The sequence below is a fragment of the Geotrypetes seraphini genome, chromosome 1 (genome assembly GCF_902459505.1).
Source record: "Geotrypetes seraphini chromosome 1, aGeoSer1.1, whole genome shotgun sequence".
Lineage (NCBI taxonomy): Eukaryota > Metazoa > Chordata > Amphibia > Gymnophiona > Dermophiidae > Geotrypetes > Geotrypetes seraphini.
In genome coordinates, this window is record NC_047084.1 from 262,974,011 (window position 1) to 263,000,775 (window position 26,765).

Genomic DNA, 26,765 nt, shown 5'->3' on the forward strand with positions numbered 1-26,765 from the left:
GCTTCTAAATGTTCTCTGATTCCATGTCACTACCTTCTACCCGCTTCTCAGGTCTGTTGTAAGTCAGGTAAACCATTTTAGTTGTACCACAGAAAGGTGGTGTATCAAATGCATGGCCGTTGACCTTACAAAGCTGGTATTAAACAGCAGGCGTGAACTAGGTTCTAAAAGAGAGGAAAAGTCATTTTTATTTATTTTGTTTACATCACAGAGCCAGAATGGGGGTTGGAGAGGTTGTAACCCTATACTTCTACTAAGACTAAGGGGTCCTTTTATTAAGGTGCACATTTAGTGCACGCTAAATTGGTTAGTGTATTTTAATAAAAGGACTCCTAAGTATCTTAATAAAAAATTTGGCCCACGACTTAGCCTATGTTTTAGATTTTGGCCCCTTATGTGATTGAGTTTGACACCCCTGGAATAAAGTCTACCGGGTCAGGATGCATTAAGGTCAGTAGGATCAAAGTGAAGCCTACTAACCAAAACTTTAGTAAAATTTGTACATCAATATTAAGTACCTATACAGGACAGAAGGACTGACAGGCCAACACATCCTTCTGCAGCTTAGGAATCACTGCAATCCATGTCTCTATCATGGTAGCCAATAAAGATCCACCCTTATGTACTGTGTTAAGGTTATCTGTAAGCAATGGGGCTAGTTCTGAAGCAAAAGTCTTGCAGAATTCTCCAGAGAAGCCATCAAGACCTTGGGCTTAATGGGCAAGGAGTCTTTTGTATCTGGTGGTAGATGCATGAACAGTCTCCCAGAAGAGGTGGTGGAGACAGAGACTGTGCCTGAATTCAAAAGGGCCTGGGATATGCACGTGGGATCTCACGGAGAGAGAAAGAGATAATGGTTACTGTGGATGGGCAGACTATATGGGCTATTTGGCCTTTATCTGCCATCATATTTCTATGTTTCTACCCATGTATGAGTGTGATCAGAAATGGCAACAGTTCCAGGGGGTGGAGTCAAGATGATGGAGGTATAGTATCGGCTCTTTGGCCTTTTTCTTTACTTGCTGCTATAGTGAAGCGTAAAGGGAAGCTCTGTGCCTTCCCTCAGAGACCAGGATCATTCCTGCAACGGTCCGTTAGACCAGTTCATCCAGGAAGCATCAGATCCTTTGTTATCTGGAGCTGATAACCTGCATAAGAAACATCAGAAAGCAAATGCTACTGGTGCCTCTCCTGGACCAGGATCTTAGGAGTCCTCCAAGGCAGCCTACAACATCCAGCATGGGTTCTATCCCACAGAGCATTTCTTCTCCCAAAGAGGTGTTGGTTTCACTGGGAAGAGGTAATACGAGCAGAGCAGGAGTGGCTGCAAATTCCCCAAAAACCTAGAGGCCGAGGAAGGTTTGCTTGGAGCTAAGGTGCTTGAAGATTGACTGATCCTGGTTGCAGTTTGTAAGGAGCCAGATGTGGCTCTCCATGTGTGAATTGTTACTCAAGCTGCACACAAATCTCCTTTTTTTGAGCGTGTACTCAAGTTCCACTAAATATATAAGATGGAGAAATTAACTGCTGTTGTCTGCTCAATTGTGCACTAAGTTGGAGAAGGTCTGGGGACTATTTAAGGATAAGATATAACTACTATAACTATTATTACTTAATCTTTTATTACATAATCTGGGACAAAGGGAGAAAGGAGGGGGGAAGAAGCGAGTTGGAACATGGGAGAGGCACAATTTTGGGACAAAGGCTGGAAGACAGGGAGGAAGGGCACAAACTCGAGACACAGAAGGAAGGGAGGGGGCATGCATATAATAATAATAATAATAACTTTATTCTTGTATACCGCCATACCCAGTGAGTTCTAGGCGGTTCACATTAATTTAAACATAGTTACATGCAGTTAAATATTAATTGAACAGATTTACATAGAGTTAAGTATTAAATTGAACAGGGATGCAGGCAACGAAGTAGATGAAATTGGGGAGCAGGATAAAGTGGATCGAGGGGATGGGGGTGGGGACACAGAAGGGAGGGAGGAAGGGGGCACTAACCTGGGACATAGGAGGGAGGGAATAGAAAAGGAGAATTGTTAGGCATGGATGTGTGAGTAAGAGGGAAAGAGATGGTAGACATGGGGAAAGGAAGAAAGAGGAAAATTAGGCATAGAGAGAAAGAGGAGTGAGATAGAGATGCATGGGGAATAGACGAATGAGAGGGAGAAATGTTGGATTTGGTGGTGGAAAGGGAACAAAGGGATAGATTGAAGGGGATGCAAGGGGGAGAAATGTTGGACATATTGATGGAGGAAGAGTTGTGGCATTGTGCTGGAGAGGGGTGATAAAAGGAGAAATGGACATGGGACTCGTGGGCAGTGGTGAAAAATGCAGCACATGATCCGGGGGATGAGAGAGGGAGAAATGTTGGATGTGGCAGTAGAGGGGGTGGGAGAGATGCACCCTGGATCCATTTCTCTCTTTTTCCCCACTCCCTTTGCAGGAAGGGAGGGAATGAGAGAAAGACAGAGGGAGTCATGTTGCCAATAGGGGTGACGGAGGAATAAAAATTGGAGATATTGGTTGGGAAAAGGAATGAGGTCTGGAGGAGAGGAAGCATGCAGGAAGCAGAAAGAAAGAAATATTGGATGCACAGTCAGAAGGAAGTGCAACCAGAGACTCATGAAATCACCAGACAATAAAGGTAAAAAAAATTATTTTATTTGCAATTTAGTGATCGAAATGTGTCAGTCTTGAGAATTTATATCTGCTGTATATATTTTACACTATATTTGTCTATTTTTCTATAGTTGTTACTGAGGTGACATTGTATATTTTAAAGTCATCTGCCTTGATCTTTTTGAAAAAATATATATATATATATATCTCCTATATAATAAAACCCAAGCAGCGCATGCGCACTTACCTGCGTGCTTCTGTGATCTCTGATCTGTGATCAGTAGGTCCGTGGCCATCAGGAGTGCATATGCGGCGGCCAGACAAATCGGAAAGCGGAGAAACACAGCACAGCCGGCGACTCCTCCCTCCCGCCCTCACTCACCGCCAAAGCCTCCTCCTTCTCACCGGCTCACCCGCATTTAAATTCAGAGAAAAGTGCTGCACACTGGCCTCGCCGTCTTCTGTCCACTGCGGCCCGCCCTCTCTGACTACTTCCTGTTTCCACTAGGGTTGGCCGCAGTGGATAGAAGACGCCAAAGCCAGCGGTAGCACGGTGCAGCGCTTTTCTCTGAATTTAAATGCGGCGGTTGGGAAGGGGGCGGCGGGAAATGCTGCTGCTGCACAGGAAAGGCCGGGAAATGCTGCTGCTGCACAGGGAAGGGTGGAAATTGCTGCTGCTGCACAGGGAAGTGTGTGTGGGGGGGGGGGGAAATGTTGCTTCTGCACAGGGAAGGCTGGGAAATGCTGCTGCTGCACAGGGAAGTGTGTGTGTGTGGGGGGGAAATGCTGCTTCTGCACAGGGAAGGCTGGGAAATGCTGCTGCTGCACAGGGAAGTGTGTGTGGGGGGGGGGGGGAAATGCTGCTTCTGCACAGGGAAGGCTGGGAAATGCTGCTGCTGCACAGGGAAGTGTGTGTGTGTGGGGGGGGGGGAAATGCTGCTTCTGCACAGGGAAGGCTGGGAAATGCTGCTGCTGCACAGGGAAGTGTGTGTGTGGGGGGGGGGGAAATGCTGCTTCTGTACAGGGAAGGCTGGGAAATGCTGCTGCTGCACAGGGAAGGGCGGGAAATGCTGCTGCTGCACAGAGAAGTGTGTGTGTGGGGGGGGAATGCTGCTTCTGCACAGGGAAGGCTGGGAAATGCTGCTGCTGCACAGGGAAGTGTGTGTGTGTGTGTGGGGGGAAATGCTGCTTCTGCACAGGGAAGGCCAGGAAATGCTGCTGCTGCACAGGGAAGGGTGGGAAATGCTGCTGCTGCATAGGAAGGGTGGGAGGGAAATGCTGCTGCTGCACAGGGAAGTGGAGGGGACGGAGAGGGAAAGGGGGCCTGGGAGCAATCTTGGTTTGCTTTGGGGGAGGGGAGACAGAAGGGGGCCATGGAGATACAGAAAGACAGGCAGGCAGCGCATTAGAACGAAAGACAGACACACAGAAAGACAGCAGGCAGGGAGAGAGACAGAAAGAAAGACAGACAGACAGGGTGCCAGAGAGAGAACCAGAAAGAAAGAAGGACAGACAGTGGGAGGGAGAAAGACAGAAAGAAAGGAAGAGAGAGACAGGGGCAGGGAGAGACACAGAAAGTAAGAAAGAAAGACAGACATATATTCTAGCACCCATTAATGTAACGGGCTTAAACACTAATATATATATATATAAATAAATAATTAACATTTTCTTTGCATACAGTGTGCTTTGTGGGGGCTTTTTAATTTTGTGGTTACCATTATAAATTAATAAGATTGTATTGTGTATATATGAAAAATGAATGGAAGAAATTGCATTTCAATTAGTACTATTATTATGGGATGGGGTTATGGGCGAAATTTGGGCAGGTCTGGGGTGGATCTTGGGCAGGGGTACTTGGTTGATATTTGTTAGACTTAGGGGGTACTTGGCTTGAAGAAGTTGAGAAACACTGGGCTACTTCTCTAACTTCCCAAATAAGACTATTCAACATTAAATCATAACATGAAAAATACTTCTTCCAAACCAGTCTACTTAACAATAAAATACACAAAAATTATTCTTTGAACATGGATAAGGAATTGAAAGTTTTAGGTGCTCTATTAGATTCTTTGTTGAGTATGCAGTCTCAAGTTAATTTGATGATACAAAAAGGCATTTTTTTTTAGACTTAAACAGTTGCAACTTATTTGTTCCTATTTATTTAATAGATCAATACAGGATATTAATATAGGTGCTAACTCTCTCGCAATTAGATAACTGAAATTCTCTGTACATACAGATGTTAAGCTGATAGCTACCCCCTCCCCCCTTTTACAAAACCATAAAAATGTTTTTTAGCGCAGGCCGGCACGCTGAATGCTCTGCGCTGCTCCTGATGCTCATACGAACTCTATGAGTGCCAGGAGCAGCGCAAAGCATTCAGAATGCTGGCCTGTGCTAAAAAAACACTTTCATAGTTTTGTAAAAGGATCATTTTAAATTACTTTTTGAGAACAACTTCAAATTTTGTGCTGTGAAATCTTGGAATAAGCTATTAATTTTAGTATACCAAAATTTTCATTATTTTTGATTTATAAAGTTATTTTTACTTATTTAAAGAATTTGTTTTCTATTTATTATGTTTGAGATTTTTGTAATATCTGATGGACTGGTTTCAGACTGAAATTGTTAACAGTTTTGAGCTTGTGACTAAAGATTATGCAGTGTATGAATACCTAGAAAATTATCAGACTAATGATAATATAGGCATCTATTAAATACTGTATCATCATAACAGCATCTGGACCCAGTTCAGTCACCTTCCACAGATTCATCATAAGTGAGAGCCACATGCACAAAAAAAATAAAAATATAAACAATGTTAGTTGGAAAAAAATATTTTATTAATCTTCCATGCAACAGGCAGTAAAATAAACAAGATTTGAGTTATAAAATATGGTTGTCCCAAAGCTTGTTAAGAAATATAAAGTTAACCCAATAAAAGGATATCACTTAATCCTCCATAGCCCCAGGTACGTTAGATAGATTGTGAGCCCGCCGGGACAGATAGGGAAAATGCTTGAGTACCTGATTGTAAAAACCGCTTAGATAACCTTGATAGGCGGTATATAAAATCCTAATAAACTTGAAACTTACTTTTTTTGTTTTCATTTATTAACCTTAATTTTCAAGTGGACTAACAGCTAATCACACTACTTTATCCAATAGGTGTTATCAAATACATTAATATTTTTAATTTCAGTTGGAGAAAGAATGAATTCATGCTCCTTTTGCTTTCACAAGAGACAATATTTGAATGTTTTTCAAAATAAGGGAGGAAAATGAAAACAGAGATGAATTTCAAATATATAGTTAACTTTGAGATAATCACCTTTATGCTTTCTTGAAAGAACAGGGCTGCATGAAGACTCCCCTCTAGCTGCAATCCACAGGAGAGAAGAAGTGAAGATAAGAAACAGGCTGCTGAAATCTAGAAGGAATTCTAATAGCCTACCATCAAGCATAAAAATGTAAGTGGTTTACTTTACACCACAACCAAAGTGTAAAATCCCTACTCTGGGATTTTCATACAAGTAAGTGCTCTTCCTATATAGTCTGAGAAGTTATATTTAGGAAAAGAGGAGTCTTTCAGGATTTTCTCCATCTTCCTATACCCTTTTTATACACAGGAAAAGTATGGTAATTTGCACTTGAAGAGATCTACCAGCAACATCTCATTATTTTCTGCGGAGCTAAAATGGATACTTCCCTTCCCCTGTATTACAGTGTCTCCAAAGAAGCTGGTGGTGAAAGATTTATAGAACTATATTACAAAAAGAAACCCAAATCTTTTTAAACCAACTAGCATTCACAGGTACAATATGCCAGCCTTTTTTATAGTAAGCAAAGTAGGTGGCTATTCATAATGCTGGTGATCCAATTAGTACATGGACATTACTTTATTTCCTCCCCCTTTCCAGCCTCAGATTAAAAGGTTTTTTAGTAGATTGCTCACATCATGATGGACTTATTTCCTTGTCCTTTTAGTCTATCATAAGGTTGCTTATAACTTCCGGTAATTTTATGTACTACTTCTGCACTGAATGTTCTCTTTGGTCTCCAGACAATCTGTGGGCAATTTACCTTCTTTCGGCATTTCCATCAAATTCCAATATGTATGGGCAGAAATCAAGCATGCATAGGCGGAAATCATACACGCCTAGCACTTTACCCCTACCTTCTATGTTTCACTTCTTCCCTTTCCCCACTCTTTTGTTTTTATTATAACCAATCAATTTTTCTCCTTTCCCTATGTCTCCAATTTTGATAATTTTGTCTGTTTGTCTTCTCTCACCTTTTTTATTTTTTATAATTATTGTTTTATATTGTAAACCGCTGAGATTTTAACCTCGGTTTTATATTTGCGGTGGTATATCAAATATATTGAACTTGAACATATCTTTTTGTACTACTTGTAGAATAAAATGCATTTTACTTGCTGATCTTAGAATTTACTACAGGCCTGATTCTGTAAAGGTCGCCGATATCGGCAGCTGCCGATCATGTGTCAATCAAGCATCAGCGTCCTTTACAGAATCATGTCTTCATTACTGAACACACACCTTAAAATGTAGGCCAACATTTTGCAGGCCTACATTTAAATTGTCTGTCTCGCGTCTACAGAGACGTGTAGGGATGCCCAAGGCCACTTCCGGGCAAAACCACACTCATGACACACTACAGATGTTTACAATGTAGGCGTCCTTCCCTGCACAATTTTTTTTTAAAGATGTGCCCCAATTGGCTAACAGAGAGGGAAACAAAGTACAAACCAAACAGAAGAATCCAGAACAAAATCGCTTTTCTATTTTGGAATTACACATGCATTAAGTTTTGATGTGTTTGTGGTATTGGGTTTAAAGAGGTTTTGTTGTGCATTCATTTAAAATTTAGAAACCTTAAGGCATTTTAGTAACTATTACTCTAACGATTGAACCCTGATGCAGGCAATTTAATCAAAACATGGCCCGTGTCGGGTTCAATAAATTTAGTTTGGTTGCCTGGACTTGAAGGCCCTTTGTGCTTTTTTCCTTCTTCCGTCCCGATTGGCTGCCAGATGACAGTAGGATGCCTTCCACCGCCTGCAATTGGAATGTGCATTTAGCGAATAAGGTCCTATTTGTCCTACATATAACCTTAAGTAACATCTGCACAGGGATCTAATGAGAATGCTCAGAAGCACCAGAACTTAATTGGATTTATTTGGTTTATTTTTATTTCCATTCATTCTCCTTTCTCTTTCTACTTTCAGCTCAACAGGAAACCAAAGATGGAATTAGTCACAACCATCTAGGAATTTTTGTGCTATTTTAATATACTGTCCCACCCCACCCCCAGCTCTTAGGTCACTGCAACAATTCTTAGGTTCAGCCATGCACTACAGATCTTTCTGGAACTCTATCATAAGAACACAAGCATTGCCATATTGTTACAAACCAAAAAAATCTATCATGTTTCCAACTGTGCCAATCCAGGTCACAAATACCTGATAAGATCTCAAAAGATTAAAACAGACTTTATGCTGCTCTCAATCCAACTACCCTTAATAATAACCACAACTTTCTCCCCCACCATTACAGGCAAGAAATGGTAATGCTGCTTTACAGCTAAGTAGGTGCCTGAAACCGAAAGAATGTAAAACCTCTCTCATAGCAGCAAAGAGCAAGAACTAACAGGCTCCATTACTAGACTTATTGAAACCTCAAATGGTTCCCCTTCTCACATATAATCTTCTCAAGGAACTACACAATAACAAATTAGATGCCTGGCACAGTATTAAGGGCAAACAGGCCAAACAACGGAATGAAGAAATAATTTAATCTGTCAGCTAATAGAATGCCTTCTAATAGCAGCCATTTTATGAGATATCAGATTGGTTGTTTCATGTTTTTAAAAAGAAGAAATGTTAGGATAGCAAAGTAAAAAACAATTTAAAAAATTAGAGGTTAGATTTTTTTAAAATCCGATTTACACTGCTTATTCAATAAAAACATGCATTTCAAAAGCATTCTCCCAAACACCTAGAGGACACCTAGAGAAATAAGTGGAAGGAGTCTGTGGGAATGTACCTTTAAAAAAATTAAAATCTGATGTTCATAAATGCTAATATTGAACTTCAATGTAATCAAAATCATCTTTGAAAAAACAGCACTTCTTTTACAAAGCTACTGTAGCGATTCCCGCACAGCAAATACAATGAAGCCCATCACATTTGCCATGCCGGGAATCGCTACTGCGGCTTTGTAAAAGGGGCCCTAATTCTTTTATTCTGCAAAATATTATTAATTAATTTTCGATGAAAGAGACTAATTACTTACCAATAATCATCTTTCAAATATAGCATACCAAAAGACCCACCACAGATTATATGACCTGTGTGCATCCCTGTAAAGCAAATCTGTTTACCTCAAAGACATCTGAAAAAAACCATGTCATGCATGTGGGGTTACAACTACATAGTAAATTGAAAGCAGGTCCATCTAGTCCAGTGGTCTCAAACTCAAACCCTTTGCAGGGCCACATTTTAGATTTGTAGGTACTTGGAAGGTCTCGGAAAAAAATAGTTAATGTCTTATTAAAGAAATTACAACTTTGCATGAGGTAAAGCTCTTTATAGTTTATAAAGCTTTCCTTTTGGCTAAGTCAATAATAATATTATAATTTATAGCTAAAGAGACATATGATCAAGAAACTGTTTTATTTTACTTTTGTGATTATGATAAACATATCAAGGGCCTCAAAATAGTACCTGGTGGGCCGCGAGTTTGAGATCACTGATCTAGTCTAAGATTATTAAAGTTGTACCTGCTGCCCTGTGCAGGCTCTTTATACCTTTTTTAAAGTGGGAAAGTCATTTATGCCTCGTTTTGATTCAAACTTGATATAAGGAGTCTATATTTATCCCACATGTTCTGAAATCTGCCACCACAGGCATCCATCACTCTTTCAGTAAAAATGTGCTTTCTGATATTATCCCTAAATTTACCACCTTGCAACTTCAATTCATGTCATCTACTGCTTTCCTATTTCTTAAAAAGACTTGTTTTTATATTAATACTTTTAAAATATTTAAACAATGTATCTTATTTCCCCTCTCCCTCATTTCCTCTAGAGGAGTATGGTTCTCAACCTTTTATCAGCTGGGAAACATTTGATGGATGCTCACATATGTGATATACTGCACACATGATGCTTAAGGACCTTTTGGCTGACACAAGATAGTAGTTCTTATAAAGAAAGTATAAACATGCTCTGCAGCTACAAACACCCTACATCTCCCCAATGATAGCTGAAGATCAGAACTAGAACATTTCTCCATAGAAGTTACAATCCAAAAATATTCAGATTTTCATGTCATACATATAGCACACCTGCCATATACAGCCACCAATTCTAAAGTATAATTCTAATGTTATACTGGGTTTTATAAAGCAAAGATATTTACCTTTAGCAGGTATTCTTAGAGGACAGCAGACATACAGCTCTCCATCCGGATTCGTGGCTTCCCTACTCGCGAATTTGATTATTCGCAATTTTTTTTCTTCTTTTTGCAGGATGCCCGAACCTCCCTGGACCTTACCTGGTGGTCTAGCAGTGACGCGGGGCAGGATCGATCGTCCTATGCTCCTGCCCCGTGCAGAGCCATCATCAAAATGGCTGCTGTGAGTTCCCGTTGTAGTCTCGAGACTACAATTGGGACTCACGGCAGCCATTTCGATGACTGCTTTGCATAGGGCAGGAGCGTAGGACGATTGATCCTGCCCCGTGTCACCGCTAAACCACAGGGTAAGATCCGGGGATGCAGGAGGGAGATGGGGGTGGGTCAGAGTCAGCCCAAAAACTTATTTGCGGACCGGCTCTGCACCTAACCCCCACGAATACGGAGGGAGAGCTGTATATTCTCAAATGTTGGTGTCGTTATCCAAGGAATCCATACGGACATTACCAAGTGCACTGTCATTTTAAATTTTTTAAAACAGCACCCATACCATTCACATGCCAATGCCTTCCCACCTGACATCGGCTTGCAGAACCTACAGATTAGTAATAAAGCTAAGAAGTCAAATAGGGGAGGTAGGTGGGATGTGAGAATCTATGCCTGCTGTCCCTGAAAGCCTTGTAAGGATCTGCTTTCTCTGAGGACAAGAAGGCCATTCTATTCTCACATGTGGGACTCCCAAGCTGCCAGAATCATGACCCTGGATGAGGGTAATGGATATATTAATATAATCCTAGAGAAACTCAATAGAGTTGGAGGGAAACTTGACGCTCAAGAAGTAAACAGATTTTGCAGAACTGCTTGTCCAAATTGATTGTCTCTCCTGGAGTTTTGCTCTTAACAGTACTGAAGAGGTGAAGGATCAAGTAGCCACTGTGGTATGCTACACATTCCTGTAGTGTCAACTCAGCCTGAGTATACATGAAGAAGATACCATCTCCACTTGGCTGATGGATTGTAACAGGAACTCTAAGTTTGCTACTGACAAAAGCCACAAAGAGCTGGGAGGATCCTCTATGAGGTTTAGACTAGTTTAGGTAGTAAGTTAGAGCATGTTTGCAGTCCAAGGTGTGACGAGCCACTTCTCCAGCATGGGATTGTGGCTTTGGAAATAAGCTATGGACTAGATGAAGGAGAATTCTGAGATGATTTGGGGCAGGAATTTGGATGACTTCAGATAATTATTCTGTCGTGGTAAAATCTTGTGTAGTGAGGATCAGATACAAATGCTTGAGGTTTACTCACATGGTGTGCAGATGTAAAGACTATGAGGAAAATGATGTTCCAAGTGAGAAGTTTGAAAGTGCACGTTGTAAGTAGTTCAAAGGAAGACTTCATAAGGATAGATAGTATAATGTTACTTTCAAACAGTTTTTATTGAGATTTCATAACAACAAAATACAGAGTCGAAAATACACAAAAAAGAAAACAAAAGCTCTGCCAAATAGTAGAAATGGGTTATCAATAAACCTCCCCAACCATCATCATAATAAACAAGAATGACCAAGGATGGACATACATCCAAATAAATTCTAAAAGACGACAAATCCAGGGCCTGGATTCTTATAGCCCTAGGGCAACCAACAGTCCTCAACCTCCCTTCCAAGAATATAATTCCACCCCAGCAACAGAGAGCAGAGATATACTAGCGTCCTAATCTAGGGAGGTATTCAGCTGACCCACCAGCAATCAGGCAAGGGTGTTTAAAATAAGGCTACACCTCTTAGGATGTAATGACTTCAAATAAAAATCCCAGAAAAGCAAGAAATTACGTCACCTTTTAATATGGCCCTCCACCCTCTTGTGCTTCCCAAAGAGTCAAGGTATGTATCCAAGTCCTCCACTGCCAAAAAGTGGAAGGATCCAAAGAAGTCCATTGTTGCAAAATACACTTACAAGACAAAACAGACATCATTCCCTCTCCACAGATAAGTCCCAAAATGAACCTGGGATGTTCAGCACCAGCTGTTCCACCGTACCCGCAACAAAGCAAACCTAAGTATTTTATCACCTTAGACCAGAATACTGGAATATGCCAACAGTCCCAAAATGAATGAGAAAGTATTAGGTGCACTGCCACATTTGAGACACAAGGGGGAGTCAATGCCTCCAATTTTATGAAGTTCCTCCAATTTTATGAAGTTGAACCTGAGTAAAATGTGCCCTATACAACACACGAGCATAACACTCCCTCAATACTGCACCCCGTATCAACAGAAGGAGGCCTCCAAGGTTCCGCGAAACATGCCAATGATCTAAACCAATATGAAGCTCCGTTGTCCAGCTATCATATATGCTGACAATCCTTAGGGGTCTCAAATTGAAGCAGTGCTCTGTACAATGACAACACAGAGGTCTGAAAGATTTCAACCTTGTCAAGGAAGTCTCTAAGATGGCATACCATAGGGTGGTGAAGTTTATCCCATGGTAAAGACAATATATAATGTTTAGCCTGACAGTAGGCGAACGTGTCACTCCCAACAATTCCCCATCTGTTTCTGATGAGTAGCAAGAGGGTGTAAACTACCCTCTTCATTCAAAAGATGTTCCACCACAGTAACACCCTGCTCCCTTCATCAGCAGAAGCTAGCATTGCCCATCCCAGGTTCAAAGTTAGGATTTCCCAAAAGCAGTAACTGATTAGTGACACTTGGATCCCTACCCAAACGTCTCGTCAGATTCTCCCAGGCCACCTGCATAGAAGCCAAAAGCTTACTGCCTCAAAATTCTTTCGGTAAAGCTCTGCTAGGCAGATGGAGTAAGGCATGAAGAGAATACAGAGCATAAAGGACAGCCTCGCGGGACGTGGGGGTATACTGATATTTCCCAAACAGCCAGTCCTTCAAATGCCAAAAGAGACAGGCTAAATTATATAGGCAAAAATTTGGAATACCAAATTCCCCCTGCCCCCAACCCTCAAGAAAACTATAATGCAATCTAAGTTTCCTCCCATACCAATAAAAATGCAACAGCCTGCAATGTAAGGCTTTCAAGTCTTTCTTTAAGAGTCTCAACAGAAGAATCTGAAAAACATATAGCCATTGTGGGAAAAATACCATGCGGATCAAAGAGATTCTACCAAGCAAGTAAGGGGCAGGTCTCTCCATCTCGCCACCTGACAGGAAGTACGATGCAGTAACTCCCTAACATTAACTGAATAAAGTCAGCTTATGGAGACCGTGAGCGAGATACAAAGATAACGAAAGGAATCAGCCACCCAGGTCTTCAGCTCTGGCGATGATGGTAATGGCTCTTGTTTACTCAGGTTCAAGCCGAATCCCAAAAAATCACCAAAATGTACTACAGGAAACTGACTGTGGAAAACCCACACTGGATTATACTAAACAGCTGGCAAACCTTATCAGAATACTCCCAAAGCAAGTACAACCATATTTAAAGAAACTTATATGTAGCCTTCCTAGAGATGTGGGGAGGAAGTGATGTCACTCTACCGAATGGCAGGGTAAAATTTGAACTCCAGTGGGGCTTGTATTTCAAAGAGCAAAAATAGCTTCCCGAGTGCTGTTTAACTCCCGGTTGACGGAGCCACTGCTGGGGGAATGCATGGCGAGTCGCAGGCGGCTGGAGAAATTTAGATTTAGCGAATCTGTGAGCGGAAAAAAAGACAACGAAAACTCCGGTATTGCCCACAGCAAAAACAAAGATGGCGCAGTCTCTGGGACAAACTCAGCAGTCCCCAATCTTGGCCTTGCCTGGAGACAGCATGTCAGTGCTGCATCAGAAGCTGCAGACCTGGTTTCACGAAAGCAGAAATGCAAGGGGTCCGAGAGGATGTTAAAACAGCAATGGCAGAACTCCGGGCTGAGGTTGGTGACTTGGGAGGCCAGGTGGAGGCCTCGGAACAGCATGTATCCCGACTGGAGGTGACAGTTGAGGAAAATAAGGCTGCACTGGCACAGCAGATGAAAGAGTTGGCCGACTGCAGGTGCAAATTGAAGACCTTGAAAATATGTCTCGATGGAGCAATTTACGGTTTAAACGTATACCGGAAGATGTGACACAAGAACTGTAAACCGGTGGTACAGGACTTTTGCAGTCAATTGCTGGGACCTGAGGAGCAGATGGAGGTTGGATCTATAGTACTATTGCGGGCACATCATGGCTTGGGAGCAAGTCGATCGGGGGCACCTAAGGAGACTTTGGAGACTATCTGGTGAAAGAAAAAAATATTACAAGCAGCCAGGAGACAGCCACAATTTCAATGGCATGGCATTACGGTGGGGGTCTTCCAGGATTTGGCTTTATCCATCTTACAAAAACGTCGGACATTCCGAGAAGTGACTCAAGTGTTGAGAGCAGAAGCCACCGAAATCGATGGCTGTTCTTGTTTGGGGTGTGGATGACTGTGAATGGCAAGTCGAGGCGGATGGATACGGTGGGTGATGCCTGGCTGGCCTTGAAGGATTTAGGATATAACAACTTGCCGGTGGTGCCAGTGGAGGGGACACCTACAAAGGGTGGCAGATCGATGGAGGCCTGGTGCACGGTCACCCGGGCCAATAAAAAGTCGAACCCAATGGAGACCTGAGAGATGGCGGATTCCGTGGGGGACCTCCAGTTGCTGTTTCGGATGCCTGGAAGTACAGCTACATTCCACACTTTGTGAACTGATGACTTTGCGGATCTAGCTGAGTGGAGTAGAACGTAGGGGGAGCTGCGTGAGAGTTGAATTTATGCTTGATTGGGGGGGAGATTGTTGGGATGAATGATTGTGGACAGGGAGCATGAGTGGACAGGGGGGAGGTAAGGGATGTATAAGAACATTGAAACTGGGTTTGGTTGAGGAATGGCTTGTGTGCAAAGGGATCTGTGGAGTGCTGTTGGGGGATTGGTGGGATTTGTGATTGGGTGTTTTGGTTTGGGAGTTATTGCTTTGTTAAGGGGGTATGTGCTAAGTTGGGGAGCATACGGAGTCAGGTGCCTTTTGGGGAAGACTTCATCTTTTCTCGTTGGCTGGTCTGGCATATACTGGATCGGCAAGTGTGTGGGGAGTTGGGAACATCTAAGAGTTTAAGGGGAGGGACTAAGGGGACTGGAAAGGATGGGAATTTACTCAGGATCGGGTCATGGAATGTCAACGGGTTAAACAGTCCAGGGAAGAGGAGTATTGTTTATCGGGAAATGAAGAGAATGGATTGGGATATTTGCATGTTACAGGAGACGCATTTGAGGCCCAGGGATGCAGCGTTATTGCAACATCCAGCCTAGGAACAGATATGGTCACATCAAGGTCCGCACACCCACAAAAAAAGGGTGAGATTGCAATTTTGGTCAGAAAGGGATTGGGTTTGGTCATTGATCAGGTTTATAGGGATGTTCAGGGGAGATGTTTAGCTCTGAAAGGGTTATTACAGGGGCAAAGGGTCACTATCATAAATATTTATGGCCCCCAATGTGGATCAGGTGGGGTTCTAAAGTGGATTGAAGGAGGATTTGTTGTGATTTGGGGGGGGAATTTCAATGCATTTCCGGATGGGAGGGTGAATCATTCCAAGGGAGATAGGGGTGCTCAGAGGAGGAACTCGTGGGTATTTAGGGCGTTTATGCACACTCTGGGGTTGGTGGACTGCTGGTGTCTTCTTCATGGGAATCAGCGTAATTATACTCATTATTCTCATGCTCAGAACACCTACACTTGCACAGATGGGATCTGGGTTTCTCAAAATCAATGGAGCAAAATAAGGGAGGCAGAGATTTGTGGGATTCAAGTCTTAGATCATGCCTCGGTTTCAGTGGAATGCACGGGAGTCCTGTCTGAGGGTGGTGTCCAGTACTGAAGACTTAATGACTCGCAGCTTCAGAGGTAGTAACAGAGGTTCTTGACACCATAGCTAACTATTTTCAGATTAATGACACGGGGGAGATGCCAGATGGAGTCCTGTGGGATGCGCTGAAGACGATGCTGCAGGGAGTATTTATTAAATGGGGAGCCCGATTTAAACGGAGTAGAGCTCGAGTGTAATTGGGTTTACGTGAAAGATTGATTTCTTTGGAATTGGCTCATAAGAACTTTCCAGATCCTCAAACTTTGGCACAATTGCGCCAAGTAAGGGGGGAGTTGACGCAGCTCCAGATGGAGGATTATAATCATATACGGTAGCACTTCCAGTCCTGTCTTTACGAGCATAGTAACAAATGTAGTGCTCAATTAGCTCGTTATATTAAAATAAAGCAAGCTCGAGCTACTATTGCTCATATTAGGGATCAGGATGGGAACATACAGGTTACAGATAGGGGTATTGAAAAATCCTTTTTGGATTTTTATCAACGACTATATAGTCATGGAGGGGAGGGGGAAGAGGGGGAGGTAGAAGGCTTTCTGGAAAGGATAGAGCTGCCAGTTCTGTCACCTGATGATCAAGCACAGCTTGATGAGCCGGTGACGTTGCGGGAGGTTTTGCAGGTCATTCGGGGAACCAAGCTGGGGAAATCACCGGGATTAGATGGGTACACGAGTTGTTTCTATAAGAAATTTGGGGATCAGGTAGGACCTTTGTTGGTGTGATTCATGAATGGGGTTTCACAGGGGGGGCCTTTTGCCTAGTGCCATGGGTGAGGCGGGGGTAACAATTTTATTGAAACCTGGTAGAGACCCAGCATTTTGCGGGTCCTACTGACCTAACTCCCTGTTGAACGTAGATGTGAAAATTATTGCAAAGGTCCTGGCTCTACGACTGGCCAGGAAGAACATAAGCCGTGCCTCTGCTGGGTCAGACCAGAGGTCCATCATGCCCAGCAGTCCACTCAAGCGGCGGCCCATCAGGTCCAGGACTTGTATAGTAACCCTCTATCTAAACCCTTCTATCCTCTTTTCCTTCAGAAATTTGTCCAATATCTTCTTGAACTCCAATACTGTACCCTGTCCTATCACGCCCTCTGGAAGCGCATTCCAGGTGTCCACCACCCATTGGGTGAAGAAGAACTTCATAGCATTGGTTCTAAATCTATCCCCTCTTAATTTTTCCGAATGCCCTCTCGTTCTTGTAGTTGTCGAAAGTTTGAAGAATCTGTCCCTCTCCACTTTCTCTATGCCCTTCGTGATCTTGTAAGTCTCTATTATATCCCCTCTAAGTCTCCACTTCTCCAGCGAAAATAGCCCCAGTCTCTCTAATCTTTCAGCGTATGAAAGGTTTTCCATACCTTTTATCAAACGTGTCGCTCTCTTCTGAACCCTCTCGAGTGCCGCTCAAACTTATACTAAAATAGATGGCATTTGGGTGCATAGGAATTTATGGGGTTCCATAGGGAATGCAAAAATAAGCCCCATACAAGTGTCAGATCATGCCCCGATCTGGATAGAGTACCAAGGGATGAGGGGAGAACAGGTCCGACACTACTGGAGATTGAATGAATCTTTGTTGGGAGACCTTAAGATGGTGAATGATGTTCAGGAAAATGTCACTGGGGCAGTAGGTGATGGTGTTCTTTGGGATGCTTTGAAAGCTGTAGTCTGAGGGATAATTATTAAGAGGGGGACCAGGAATGACGACATTACACTTGATGTGAGGGTCCCAACAATCCCAGGATAAGATAGCATTATTTGCTATTGATGCAGAAAAAGCGTTCAATCAAGTGAGTTGAGAATTTTTAGAGTGTCATAGTTTATTAAAAATTTGATGGAACGCTTGCTTCTCCTGGGATAAAAAGCGTTGTGCATTTAAAAAAAAAAAAAAAAAAAATTTGTATAAATAGTGAACAAACAACAATTATGGACATAGACTTTCCAGACTGACATACGAGGTTGAAGTTGCGACTTGTAAACAATAGGATAGAAGGGAGGAACAGCAATGTTACTTACCGTAACAGTTGTTATCCAGGGACAGCAGGCAGCTATTCTCACTAGTGGGTGACGTCATCCGACAGAGCCCCGATACGGACATCCTGCAAGCATGTCTTGCTTGAAGAAACTCAGAAGTTTCGAGATGCCCGCACCGCGCATGCGCCAGTGCCTTCCCGCCCGATGTACCGGGCGTGTCTCCTCAGTTCAGGTAGCTAGCCTGAGAAGCCAACCCAGGGGAGGTGGGTGGGACGTGAGAATAGCTGCCTGCTGTCCCTGAATAACAACTGTTACGGTAAGTAACATTGCTTTATCCCAGGACAAGCAGGCAGGTATTCTCACTAGTGGGTGACCTCCAAGCTAACCCCAATGGGATGGTGGGAGAGTTGGCAACTTTAAGAGAACAAATTTTTTAACACTGTTTGGCCAAACTGTCCATCCTGTCTGGAGAAAGTATCCAGACAATAATGAGAGGTGAATGTATGAACTGAGGACCAAGTGGCAGCCTTACAAATCTCCTCAATCGGTGTCGATCTGAGGAAGGCTACAGAGGCTGCCATTGCTCTGACCTTATGGGCTGTGACCTTACAGGGAAGTGATAATCCAGCCTGGGCATAGCAAGAAGAGATACAAGCCGCCATCCAGTTAGAGATGGTGCGCTTCGATACAGGTCGTCCCAACTTGTTTGGATCAAAGGAGACGAAAAGTTGAGGAGCAGTTCTGTGAGGCTTTGTGCGATCCAAGTAGAAAGCTAGAGCACGTTTACAGTCCAGAGTGTGCAAAGCAGATTCCCCAGGATGAGAATGAGGCTTTGGAAAAAACACTGGAAGCACGATGGATTGGTTGATGTGAAATTCAGAGACCACTTTAGGCAAGAATTTTGGATGAGTACGGAGAACCACCTTGTCATGATGGAATACAGTGAATGGTGGATCCGCCACCAGGGCCTGAAGCTCGCTGACTCGGCGAGCTGACGTGAGGGCCACCAGAAAAACCACCTTCCAGGTGAGATACTTAAGTGGAGCCGTGTTGAGAGGTTCAAACGGAGGCTTCATAAGATGAGACAGGACAACATTGAGATCCCAAACCACAGGAGGAGGTTTGAGAGGAGGGTTGACATGAAAAAGTCCTTTCATGAATTTGGAAACCACAGGATGAGCAGACAAAGGTTTCCCCTGTAGAGGCTGATGAAAAGCCGCAATAGCACTCAGGTGGACTCGTATAGAGGTAGACTTGAGACCAGACTGGGACAGGTGTAGAAGATAGTCTAATACAGAAGATAGGGAAGCTCGCTGAGGTTCCGTAGCATTGGAAATACACCAGGAAGAGAATCTAGTCCATTTCTGGGAATAGCATTGACGAGTAGCAGGCTTCCTGGAAGCCTCCAAGACCTCCCTCACTGCTTGAGAGAACTGGTGCGGAGTTATGTTGAAAGGAACCAAGCTGTCAGGTGGAGAGACTGCAGGTTGGGATGAAGCAGTGAACCTTGATGTTGAGTAAGTAGTGAAGGAAACACTGGAAGAAGTACTGGCTCCCTGCTGCACAGTTGAAGTAGAAGGGAGTACCAAGGTTGTCTGGGCCACCGAGGAGCAATCAGAATCATGGTGGCATGGTCTGATCTCAACTTGACCAGAGTCTTCTGAATGAGAGGAAAGGGAGGAAACGCATATAGGAAGCGATTCCCCCATTCCAGTAGAAAGGCGTCTGCCTCGAGGCGGAGAGGAGTGTAGATCCTGGAGCAAAACTGAGGCAGTTTGAAGTTGTGGGGGGCTGCAAAGAGGTCTATCTGAGGCGTTCCCCACTGAGCGAAGATCTGATGAAGGGGTTTGGAATGGAGCGTCCATTCGTGAGGCTGGAGAAGACGACTCAAGTTGTCTGCTAAGACGTTGTCTTTCCCCTGAATGTAGACAGCTCTGAGGAAGGTGTTGTGGCGAACCGCCCAATCCCAGACCCGAAGAGCTTCCTGACAAAGAGGGGCCGAGCCCGTGCCCCCTTGTTTGTTGACATAATACATGGCGACCTGATTGTCTGTGCGAATAAGGACCACCATGTCGTGAAGCAGATGTTGAAAAGCTTGGAGAGCATTGAAGATGGCCCTGAGCTCCAGAAGATTGATTTGATGGAGTCGTTCCGCAGTGGTCCAGAACCCTTGAGTTCGTAGACCATCCAGATGAGCCCCCCAGGCATAGTTCGATGAATCGGTCGTGAGAACTTTCTGGTGGGGAAGAGAGTGAAACAGCAAACCTCTGGATAGATTCGAAGAGGTCATCCACCAGAAAAGAGACTGCCGTAGAGCAGGAGTGACGACAATGTGACGGGACAACGGGTCGGACACCTGAGTCCACTGAGATGCCAGGGTCCATTGAGGAATTCTGAGATGTAGTCTGGCAAAAGGCGTCACATGAACTGTAGAGGCCATGTGGCCCAAGAGGACCATCATGTGTCTCGCCGAAATGGACGGGCGAGAGGACACCGACTGGCAGAGTAGAAGGAGAGCATCCATGCGTTGAGGAGGAAGGAATGCTCGAAGTTGAATGGTATCCAGAATAGCCCCGATAAAGGGGAGAGACTGGGTGGGCTGAAGATGTGATTTGGGGAAGTTGATCTCGAAGCCCAGACTCTGCAGAAAAGAAATTGTAGTCAAGGTCGCCGAAATGACCTATGGAGCCGACGGTGCCTTGATGAGCCAGTCGTCGAGGTATGGAAACACCTGGAGACCCATGTTCCGGAGTGCAGCGGCCACCACCACCAGACACTTCGTGAAGACTCTGGGAGACGAGGAAAGGCCGAATGGAAGCACTCGATACTGCAGATGGAGATGTCCCACCCGAAATCTGAGAAACTTGCGGGAGGCCGGATGTATCGGGATGTGAGTGTAGGCCTCCTTGAGATCCAGAGAGCATAACCAATCGTTCTGCTCGAGTAAGGGGTAGAGAGAAGCAAGGGTCAGCATGCGGAACCGCTCCTTGACCAAAAACTTGTTGAGGACTCGAAGGTCCAAAATGGGACGCAGATCGCCCGTCTTCTTCGGAACCAAGAAGTACCGGGAGTAGAACCCCTGGTTTTGCTGATCTACGGGCACTGGCTCGACGGCTCGAAGCCGAAGCAGAGCCTGCGCCTCCTGTAGAAGAAGAGCGGTCTGCGTCGAGTTGGAAGGATACTCTCTTGGCGGGTGGTCCGGGGGGACCCGTTGGAAATGAAGAGAGTATCCCTCTCTTACGATGGTAAGGACCCAGAGGTCCGTGGTGATCGTCTCCCATCGATGACAAAAATGGTGGAGACGACCCCCGATGGGAAAAACGGGAGGAGACAGAACGAAGTCGGTTATGCTCCCTGGAAGAGAGTCATAAAGGCTGAGTAGCCTTGGGTGCAGCCGGCATCTGAGGCTTCTGTTGAGTCTTCTGTGGAGGCTGCCTCTTCGCAGGCTGTCTCGCCAGGGGAGCCTGCCTCGGTTGATAACGCCTCTGATAGATTTGAGGCGGTCTAGAGGGACGAGACTGCTGAGGCTTAGGCTTAGGACGCAGAATAGACTGAAAAGATTTCTCGTGGTCCGAAAGCTTTTTAGTAACAGTCTCGATAGACTCATCGAACAGATCCGCTCCCGCACAAGGCACATTAGCCAGTCTGTCTTGGAGGTTCGGATCCATATCAATAGTGCGAAGCCAGGCCAGGCGACGCATGGCGACTGAACAGGCCGCAGCCCGTGCCGAGAGCTCGAAGGCATCGTAGGAGGATTGCATCAGCTGCAGCCGCAACTGGGACAGGGTCGCCACCACCTCCTCAAACTGGAAACGAGCCTGAGCATCGATGAAAGGGATGAACTTGCGGAGTACCGGCAAGAAGAAATCCAAATATGACGAGAAGAAAAAATTGTAATTGAGCACTCGAGTCGCCATCATCGAGTTTTGGTATACACGTCTACCAAACTTGTCCATCGTTCTCCCCTCCCTGCCCGGAGGCACCGAAGCGTAGACCTGGGAAGGGTGAGAACGCTTGAGAGAAGACTCGACCAGAAGGGACTGATGAGAAAGTTGAGCCCCCTCAAACCCCTTGTGGTGAACGATGCGGTATCGAGCATCCAGCTTACTGGGAACCGCAGGGATAGAATACGGTGTCTCAAAACAGCGCATGAAAGTTTGGTCCAGCAATTTATGCAAAGGAAGCCGAAGAGTCTCCGCTGGAGGGTGAGGCAAATGCATAGTATCCAAATACTCTTTAGAATATTTAGACCCAGTGTCCAAAGTCACATCCAAGTCATCCGCCATCTGTCGGAGAAAAGATGAGAAAGACAATTGGTCTGCCAAGGCCGGTCGTCGAGACGGACTAGACGAAGTGGAAGCCTCCGGGTCCAGGGAGAGCTGAGACCGGCATGGAGAGTAGGAGGTAGATGGTTCCTCATACTCTGGTCCCTCCGGCTGGGATATATCTGACGATGAGTATCCCAAACGCTGCATTTTTTTTCTGCGGAGACACCTCCGAATGGCGTGAGGAGTGTCGAGATGAGTGTCGAGATCGATGCCCCTCCCGGTGACGGGATGGGGAGCGAGATCTTCCATGCATCGCACGATCCCCCGAAGCCTCTAAGGAATGGATGGGGCTAGATGCGGTGGACCGCAGAGGTGGCAAGGAAGCGGACTCACGCAGCGCCACCCAAGTCTGGTAAGGAGTGCGGAAGAACTCTTCCTGCGATGCAGTATGCCCAGGACTCCGATTATCAGGGGCCGCCCCAGCACCCTGTTGGCGTGGAGGTGTGATGGGCTCTAAAGGTGGCATATCAGGAAGGGAAGCCCTTCTGGAGGATTCCGCCGCCCTCCGCCGATCCCCCTCGTCGAGCAGCAAGATCGAACGGCGAAGAGGAGGGGGAGGGGGCGGACCGCCCCCTGGAACCGGTGCCCGGACTTCACCCTGGATGTTGGCGATAAGCCGGGGCCCCATAGTCTGCATAAGCTGTACAAACTCAGCTTCTAGCAGGGACCGAAGCGAAGCCGATAAGGAGGGATCCGCACCGAAAGGGGGTCCTCCTGCACGGTCTTCGCGTTCCTTCGTGGCCAAGTGCTTCTGCTTGTTAGCTTTGGGCACTTTGATGACCACGGGAGGGACAGTGGAAGGCGGTACCTGAACCGAGGAGACGGAGGCAGGCGCCGCAGCTGAACTTGAAGCCGTAGCCGGTGTAAACGATGCTGGCTTCACGATGCTGGATGCGGGAGTCGTCGATGCAGGTTTCGAGCGGACCGGCGAAACCTCAACAGACGTAGAAGCAGACAGATCCTTGGCAGTCTCCATCTTGAACATCGACTCCCAAAGCAAGCAACGCCTCTTAAACGAGCGCGCAGTGAGCGTGGAACAAGGCCGGCACGATTTCGGAATATGTTCCGGACCAAGACACTGCAGGCAGCGTCGATGCGGGTCCGTTAACGAAATCGCACGCTGGCACTTGCTGCACTTTTTAAAACCGGTGATTGGCCGGGACATAGGCCGGAAAATCGACGCTGCAAGGTCGAAAGCGGTAGGCCGCAGCCACGAGGCCGGCCCGGCCGAACCGCCGGACGAAATAATTTTAACTTTTTTTTTTTTTTTTTTTAAAGAAAGTAAAAATGAAAGAAATTCAAAGAAATAAACTAAAACGCGGGTAAAGAAGGCAAAGAAAAACTGAAATTCAGTCAGCGCAGAATGAAGATAACTTCTCAGCTCCGCGGAAAGAAAAGAACTGAGGAGACACGCCCGGTACATCGGGCGGGAAGGCACTGGCGCATGCGCGGTGCGGGCATCTCGAAACTTCTGAGTTTCTTCAAGCAAGACATGCTTGCAGGATGTCCGTATCGGGGCTCTGTCGGATGACGTCACCCACTAGTGAGAATACCTGCCTGCTTGTCCTGGGATAATACAATTTATTTTAAAAAAGCACATAAATGGGAACAACAACAGGGGGGAATGTGTCAAGTCAGGTACTAATAAAATAAATATATGTATACGATAAAACAATTGTAGGCATCTTTAAAAAGAAAGCATTTTAAACTACTTTTGAATTTATCAAAATTTTCTTTAGCTCTGAGGTATAAAGGGAGAGAGTTCCAAATTGAAGGTGCTGTAACTAAGAAAATAAGAGTACGACGGGTGCCAATTACTTTTAAGGATGGGATATTAAGAGAATGTTGTGAAGCTGATCTTATAGGAGGGTCGTAAGGAATTAATAATCTATCTATGAACGCAGGAGCATTAGTCTGTAAAGTTTTAAAAGTTAGAAGAGCAATTTTATAGGTTATGCGATGCAGGATTGGAAACCAATGGGCTTTCTTTAACAAGGGGGTGACATGATCAAATTGGGAACCTGAGATGATTTTGATGACTGTATTTTGTATGAGTTGCAGGCACCTAATATCTTTTTGGCACAGCCCTTTATACAATGTTGCAATAATCTATTTTAGATTTATAAGGGAGTGAATTATGATATAAAGAGAATTTGCATCAAGAAGAGGTGGTAATGGACGGGGTGGGATGTTTGGCGAGGAGTACATAGAAACATAGAAGATGACGGCAGAAAAGGGCTACAGCCCATCAAGTCTGCCCACTCTGCTTACCCACCCCCTGTCTATGCCCTAATGACCCAATTTCCTTATCTTGACCCTCGTAGGGATCCCACATGGGTATCCCATTTATTCTTAAAGTCTGGCACGCTGTCTGCCTCGATCACCTGCACTGGAAGCTTGTTCCAATGATCAACCACTCTCTCTGTGAAGAAATACTTTCTGGTGTCGCCATGAAATTTTCCGCCCCTGAGTTTGAGCGGGTGCCCTCTTGTGGCCGAGGGTCCCTTGAGAAAGAAAATATCATCTTCCACTTCGACACGTCCCGTGAGATACTTAAATGTTTCGATCATGTCTCCCCTCTCCCTACGTTCCTCAAGAGTGTAGCGCTGCAATTTGTTCAGTCTCTCTTCGTACGAGAGACCCTTGAGCCCCGAGATCATCCTGGTGGCCGTCCATTGAACCGATTCAATTCTGCGCACATCTTTACTGTAATGTGGCCTCCAGAATTGCACACAGTACTCCAGATGAGGTCTCACCATGGCCCTGTACAACGGCATTATGACTTCAGGCTTTCGGCTGACGAAACTTCTATTGATACAACCCAATATCTGCCTTGCCTTAGATGAAGCCTTCTCCACTTGATTGGCAGTTTTCATGTCTGCACTGATGATTACTCCTAAATCTCGTTCTGCTGAAGTCCTAGTTAAAGTTTCTCCGTTCAAGAAGTACGTCCTGCATGGATTTCCGCTTCCGAGGTGCATGACCTTACATTTCTTAGCATTGAAGCCTAGCTGCCAGGTTGAGGACCAACTTTCCAATGTAAGCACGTCCTGCGCCATATAATTCTGTAAACTGCATTCACTTACTATATTACATAATTTGGCGTCATCGGCGAATAGTGTTATTTTACCTTGAAGCCCTTGAGTCAGATCCCCTATGAATATGTTGAAAAGGAGTGGACCCAGGACCGAGCCCTGCGGCACTCCACTGGTCACCTCCGATGTTTTAGAGAGGGTACCATTAACCACCACCCTCTGAAGTCTGCCACTCAGCCAATCATTGACCCATGCAGTTAGTGTCTCTCCTAACCCCATCGATTCCATCTTGCTTAGCAGCCTGCGGTGTGGGACACTGTCAAAAGCTTTACTGAAGTCCAGGTACACGACGTCCAAAGACTCTCCCAAGTCCAACTTTCTTGTTACCCAGTCACTGTATGCTTCTGTATGCACTGTATGCTTCTCCACAGGCATCTATTAAGATTAATGGGTCCTATACTAATTTCTTCTCCATAGCATGGGGTACCCGGCAGGGATGCCCTCTCTCACCATTACGTTTTGGTCTGTATACTGAACCATTGGCAATTTGGATTTGGGATCATGTTGATTTATGGGGAATTCATATGGGTCAGGTAGAACATGGATTAGCACTCTTTGCAGACAATATCTTACTTTATATTTGAGATCCTAGGTTACCCTGCCTTTATATTCGAGGTTCTAGGTTACGCTGCCTGTATTATTAGATGTATTCCATCAGTATGGTGATTTAGCGGGTTTTAAAGTTAACAAGGATAAATCTGAATTTATGGGAGTTACTTTGCCTGAATTGGAGGAGCAACAGTTACATAGTAACATAAATTTTTTTCTTCTTAGCTATTTCTGGGCAAGAATACAAAGCTCTATCTGGTACTGTGCTTGGGTTCCCACTGCCAAAATCTCTGTCAAAACTCACTCCAGCCCATCTACACCCTCCCAGCCATTGAAGCCCTCCCTAGCCCATCCTCAACCAAAAGGCCATATACAGACACAGACCGTGCAAGTCTGTTGTTATACTTCTTTCCATTTAAGTGGGCAAGACAGCATATTAGATATTTAGGAATACAGCTTCCTAAAGATTTAATTATTTGAGCTAAAATTTTCCCAAATAATCTGTGAGGTCCATGCAGATTTACAGAAATGGCATGGGTTATGGTGGGGAAGATTTGCTGTGATTAAAATGAATGTACTCCTGAGATTGTTGTTTTTGTTCCAAAATCTTCCCATAGCTGTTCCCTCTAAGGCAATGTATCGCAAACTGCGTGTAGTGGCAGGTGCCAGGTGTGAATTAAAATATTGGCTTTGGGCTTCTTGTTCGGAGGGGGAAAGATTGTGTGGCTTGAAGAATCCCTTTATGAGGCATCTAGTGAGGCTGTGTGTGACATTACAACGAGACAGAAAAGGTTGGTATTCACTTTAGCATCTATATGAAGGTAACCCAAATTTCTAGCGGGGGGGGGTGAACGATGGGAGCATAGAGGTAAGGTTACTTTCTGG

At 44.8% G+C, this 26,765-nt stretch overlaps 1 protein-coding gene across 6 annotated transcripts in view; it reads right to left on the reverse strand.

Moving 5' to 3' along the window:
- Positions 1–26,765, reverse strand: part of HTT (huntingtin) — an 831,912-nt gene that overhangs the window by 695,403 nt on the left and 109,744 nt on the right. For 4 of the 6 annotated variants that reach the window (XM_033950363.1, XM_033950354.1, XM_033950381.1 and 1 more), the window contains exon 10: positions 5,965–6,012. The exons of the other annotated variants lie outside the window; for them this stretch is intronic. In XM_033950363.1, the coding sequence (XP_033806254.1) occupies positions 5,965–6,012 (48 nt within the window). The remainder of the gene's footprint in view (positions 1–5,964; positions 6,013–26,765) is intronic. 6 annotated transcript variants of the gene reach the window in all.